Source organism: Poromitra crassiceps (assembly GCF_964638095.1).
Source record: "Poromitra crassiceps genome assembly, chromosome: 9".
Lineage (NCBI taxonomy): Eukaryota > Metazoa > Chordata > Actinopteri > Beryciformes > Melamphaidae > Poromitra > Poromitra crassiceps.
In genome coordinates, this window is record NC_139630.1 from 30636385 (window position 1) to 30642384 (window position 6000).

General features: G+C 42.7%; 1 protein-coding gene across 1 annotated transcript in view; it reads left to right on the plus strand.

The window, feature by feature from the left end:
• man1a1 (mannosidase, alpha, class 1A, member 1) overlaps positions 1 to 6000 on the plus strand; it is a gene marked incomplete at both ends in the record, with an annotated part of 278096 nt that overhangs the window by 242049 nt on the left and 30047 nt on the right. Inside the window, one exon of the mRNA XM_083643219.1 lies at positions 5061 to 5184. Coding sequence (XP_083499345.1) covers positions 5061 to 5184 — 124 coding nt within the window. The remainder of the gene's footprint in view (positions 1 to 5060; positions 5185 to 6000) is intronic.

Below are 6000 nucleotides of genomic sequence, written 5' to 3' on the forward strand. Positions count from 1 at the left end.
TCTTTCTTTCTTTGCGGTCACAGACTGGCAGCCTATGGAAATTGTAACAGCAATAAAGTTGTGTATACTGATCTGATATGGATGATCTTGATGCTCAGAAGCCTCCTTCTTCTATCTCACAATTCTAGAGGTTAGGTTTGGGCAGTTATTACAATCAATTATTTTGAGTCTTGAATTAGGAAGCTTCTGAACAATACTAAAGTTCTAAATGTGACTACCTCATCATAAAAAAAATTAGGATTTGACATCAAGATCATCCTTATCAGAATAGTCTACACAACTTGATTGCAGTTACACTTTCCATAGTCTGCCAGTCTGTGGCTGCAAAAAAAAAAAAAAAAAAATCATGATTGCTCCATGTCCAATTGTTTGTGGAATGCCTTTGGCTAGAAGTGTACCAAATTATATGCTTTTATCACAAAATGCATAACTGTTCTGCTTCTCTGCACCACTACCTTGTCTCTCTGGGTTTACACTCTTCTCCTGTTCTGCTACTCTGCACCACTACCTCATCGCTATATCAGTATCAGCGTAAGAATTATCATGGGTCTGGCATTGAGACTGCCCTGGAACTTGTTCACTGAAATTATATTTTTAATATTTTTGCTAAGTGGTATTTTTGGGTACACCACGTGATAAAACCCTCTGTACACTGTTATTACAATCACTGCTAGCCCGGGGATGGACTGCTGACAGACTAAAGTCTGAAAGAGTAGTACATTATCTCAATTTAAAGACATTTAAATGTTTTAAATCCTGTTATTAGTGTTTTTCCGTGTAGGTGTCTTTGCACTGCATGTCCACTCTTAGATGAATTCAGAACAGTGTTAGCAATATACAATGCATCCTATCTGCATCACTAAACACAGTCATCTCCCTTCATTCATTTCCAGTTGTTTTGTTCTGTTATTTAGTTGCACAACGTTCATTAGCTTTGTCTAAACTGCCTGCTTTTACCAGCTGTGTTTGAATTAATTGCATTCCAATTCACTTCCGGGTCATCTTAAAAAGTCTTGCACTACATTTGGCTTTGTGAAACATGTAGATTCTGACTAGACGGATGACTCAGGGTTCCCCTGCAGGCGTCCTGGAAAATCTGGACATCCTGGAAAACAGTTGACCGATTTTCCAGCCGTAGAAAACACATGGAAAAATGAGAGAAATAGTCAAATATCCTGGAAAATCTTGTCTTGTCCTGGAAAAGTATTTAAACATTGTCCTATTTTCCTTGAGCTGAGAATGGACTACAGGTAGGCTATCTATCAGCGCTCCCCAAACCAAATAACGATGCCATCTGGAAATAGCTATTGGCCATCATAGGGCCCAGTTATGTTCACGATCATATTAATGATCAAACGGTAGTTTGTTTGATGGACGAGAGCAGCGTTATTTTGAATAGGCTGCTCTGGGTTACAGGATGTTGTGTGATGCAGCCTGAAGTCATGGCACATGGTGGCACATGCAGGTGGGATGACATCACAACAACCTCAATGGTGAAAACCGTCTATAGGCTGCACAGCTTTTCAATCAAAGAGTGGGAACCCCTGTGACTGCAGTCATGTGGATCTGTGCCTCATCGGTTTGTGTGTGTATGTTTGGTTTACAGCTGTGTGTGTGTGTGTGTGTGTGTGTGTGTGTGTGTGTGTGTGTGTGTGTGTGTGTGTGTGATTGTGTTTGTTTCACAGCACAGCAGCTCCTCCCTGCTGTCTGCTGTGTTTCCTCCTTAGCTTTAGTGTTGCTCACAGCAGGGCTCTGGGATTTGGGCAGAGATACAGTAGGCGAGCTGGAAAGGTGTGTGTGATTGTGTGTGTGTGCGTGTGTGCGTGTGCGTGTGCGTGTGTGTGTGTGTGTGTGTGTGTGTGTGTGTGCTTCCCCCTCCCACCACCCCAGCAGGCTTTAGGCTTCATCACTGGGCTTATTGAGGGCTTGGGGAAGATGGATAGGCAGATCAGTGCAGAGGTGACTCAGGGGAGAGAGAGAGAGAGAGAGAGAGAGAGAGAGAGAGAGAGAGAGAGAGAGAGAGAGAGAGAGAGAGAGAGAGAGAGAGAGAGAGAGAGAGAGAGAGAGAGAGAGAGAGAGAGAGAGAGAGAGAGAGATGAGATGAGATGAGATCAAGTCCTTATGAATATAGCTGGAACACTTACATACACACACACACACCAGGGTTTGACCGCTAACTTATGAAAATATATATTTTGTTTAATTAAAAAATTACAGTTGGACTTTGCAAAATGTTCAGTCACCACTCTCCTCGCATGCGCGGGGTGTGGCCATTCTGTTTAGGAAGGATATTCCATTTAAAGTAACACAAATGTACTTTTATGACTCTGTATGTGTACTAAAGTAACAATACTTATACTTGAGTAGGATTTGTCAGTACTATTTGCACCTCTGATTGTAATACCTATTCTTAAATGTTTCCCCTGACAAATAGCCCCACATCATAATAAAAAACGACAACTCATAAAAACGGACCTAAAACGAAACATTTCTAAACAATAGCAACTCAACTGAAATGAGCAAACGCACTCTGGGAACTGACTGACTGAAACTAAAGTGAAACTAAAAATTTCAAAAGGAAATAAAAATAACAGCTAATGGAAAACATGAAAGTAATAATTGTGGTTCTAATATAAGGAATCCAGGCCTGAAGAATCAATTAAGTTCTCTGACCTCAATCTGTGTCTCTCTGCTGGCTGCTAGATCCGCTCGTGATGATCTGTGTGTGTATGTGTGTGTGTGTGTGTGTGTGTGTGTGTGTGTGCCTACTACTTTGAGCTCGGTACACAGCAAGCAAGCGAGTATCCACTGTTAGCCAGGTCAGATAACGGTATCGTCGACAATGACGAGCACTTTCTTGTAAAACATACCTGGACTCCAACAAAGAAAGCTTCAGATAGTTTTCTCTCCTCCGAGGCAGCTCGAGCCACTAACGTCAATAAGACCCGCAGACGTTAACGTAATTCCCTGGAATGCGAGACTTAACGAGCCAGTTACATGGCGTTGCATTCTTAGACATTGCCGTTTGCTTTTATTTGGTATGTTACATACAATTGGCTAAATTATTAGTTAATTCAGAGATAAATGATATTGGAGCAGTGCAGCCATTTTTTATTTTATTTTATTATTGTTTTTAGCCGGAAGTTTTGATACGGCCACACAACCGGGTCAAATGGGCGTGGCTACATAAGGTGAATAGATGCCTTAGCTCATCTAGTTTCACATACTGTAACATCAGATAGTTCACTCTGGCTTTAAAAATCAGCCCGCTACAACCATTTGAATGAAATCGGGAGATAGAGACACTGCATGAAATAGGCAGGTCTGGTTCTTGTGGTACAGAGACATGGCGGTGTGGGCGTGTTCCACAGGCTCACAGTGTTCTGTTTTCACAAGTCGTTAGTTGACCCGTTGCCGCCAGACTCATCAGTCCTCTGCCTGCAAGTGATCTGTCAGTGGCTCTAATGATCCAACACACACACACACACACACACACACACGCACGCACGCGCACACACACACACGCACGCGCACACACACACACACACACGCACGCACACACACACGCGCACACACACACACACACACACACACACACGCATACACACACACACGCATACACACACGCACACACACACACACACATACACACACACATACACACACACACACAGAGCCTGTGGTCTGGTGTCCTTGTCGGTCGATGCCAGGGTTGGTAACTCTCACATATGGCGCGAGACCCAGTGCAACTGCACGCTCACTACGAGCAGTCCCAGGCCCGCCTCTCAGTTGGTACCAGCCGGGTGCAGCCAGGTCCATTTGACAAGTGTTTTCGAGGAGCGCCAGATGCCCACAGACACACGCAGGCAAGGGCATCCGTGTACAGCCAACTCTGAATCAAAGCCTCCTGTAAGCAGGACACATGGAAAGAGAAATGTCGTTTAATTTGGTTTAACATCGTTAATCCAGTTTAGATAACCCTAATCTCTCCAGGCAGATTTTCCATTTGCATGAAACTCTGTCGGCACGGTGGAAGAAGAAAATCCTAATAATAGGTAAAATAATAATAATAAAATAATAGGTGAAATTAGCATAATGGGGCGTGACCAGGCAAGTTCCCCGGTTCCGGTTATTCAGGTATTGAGTTTATTTCTTTTTTTGTTTTGTTTTACTGATGGATTCCCAGATTGACATAACCCCAAACCCAAATATTCAATGGCACCTTCTATAGAGTGGTGACATCACCTGGCACCAAAGATCAGCCAATAACAGAGGGCCACTCCAGTACGGCTTTACCAAAGATAGTGTGGCGACATCAATGGTAAATATCCACATGGCAAATTTCTGCTGGACTCAAAGGGTTGAAGACGTTTCCGCGTCAGCTGCATCACAAGAGAAAATCACTACTCAGAAGATTCTGGTAATGAGATGGAAACCGCCCCATGTCCTTAAAGTAGATCAGTGGATGTCTTTATTTCATAGTACTCTTGTTTTAGAATCATCCATAGCGAGGGTAAATGGTGCAACAATTGAAGCTCTTACAGATGCAATCGAATTACCTACGTCGAGTGGTGTAAAGTGTATCATATTGTATAGCGTGCTTGCATGCAGGTGTATATCTGCACTGTATATGTGACTGTATGTATGCTCTTTTATATGTTTTGGTGTGTACAGGAGATGGTGAATGGGGAAGGGGAATGAAAGCAGCCAACATGTTAATGTGAATGTTATGTCTATAATGTCATAATAAAAATTTGGTCATAAAAAAAAACAAGAGAAAATCACACAGAAAAATAAGGGGTTCTCTCTCGCTCTCTCACAAACACACAGCAGCTGTAGTTCACTATGTCCTTTGATCATTGCACTTTATTCACAGAAGTCTGTCTGTATTGTCTGTGTTTATTGACAGAAGTCTGTCTGTCTATGTGTGTATGTTGTTTATTGACAGAAGTCTGTCTGTATTGTCTGTGTGTATGTTGTTTATTGACAGGTCTGTCTGTATTGTCTGTATTGTATGTTGTTTATTGACAGGTCTGTCTGTATTGTCTGTGTCTCTGCAGTGGCATTGGGAGGAACTGGCCGTGGGCGTCTGGTGGCAGCAGCATCCTGGCAGAGTACGGCACGCTGCACCTGGAGTTCCTGCACCTCAGCCAGCTCTCTGGAAACCCCGAGTTCGCTCAGAAGGTCAGAGAGCAGCTTTTTTATTCCCACTGCTCATTCCTGCTGTGTCAGCGGATTTAGACCAGTCTATTCCAGGCTGGCTGAAATAAGAGAGAGAGAGAGGCAGCAGGTGAGAGATATGCAGGATTGATATACAGTAAGTTCACACTGCAGCCTCACAGAGACGTGTGTGAGTGTCCCACAGTTAACAGAGTAGCAATAATAACAATAATAATGGCCAATTACTCTGATATTAATGCTCTGCACAAAGCTACTGTAAGACCTTAATTGGTGCAATTGAAGACAGTTTAAGCCTGAACTATTTCTCAACAGCATCCAGTCTTTGATATTTAGTCTTCACTACTGCACTGCTCAGTGCTGCTATATTACAAAGGACCATTTTAAAATTTTGTGCTTTTATTTTGTCTAAAATTCCACTTGCCAAATGTTTTAAATTACCAGCACACGCCCCCTAGAGCCAAAGTTTTCAAAGTGGGGCGGATCCAAGCAGTTTCAGGGGAGGCTCAGTGAATGGAAGTGTGAACATATATTACATTAGTTATTACCTTAGTGAAGAAGATGGACATAGAAAGAATAGCCTCAATGGGTGTGATTTGGTGAAAAATCGTTCAGAGAGTACAGTCGTTTTGGAGAATTTGACTGTTTTTCCCACTTTACCAGAGTCAGAACAAGTAAATGCGTTCAGACAGACCTTTCTTGTGTATTTGCTGTAGTCTGAAGTAAGTCAAATAGTAATATCAGGCTATTTTGGCTCAATTGCTGAGTGTCTATGGGATCAAATAACATAACCACGATCCCATAGGCATCCAGGAATGGAGT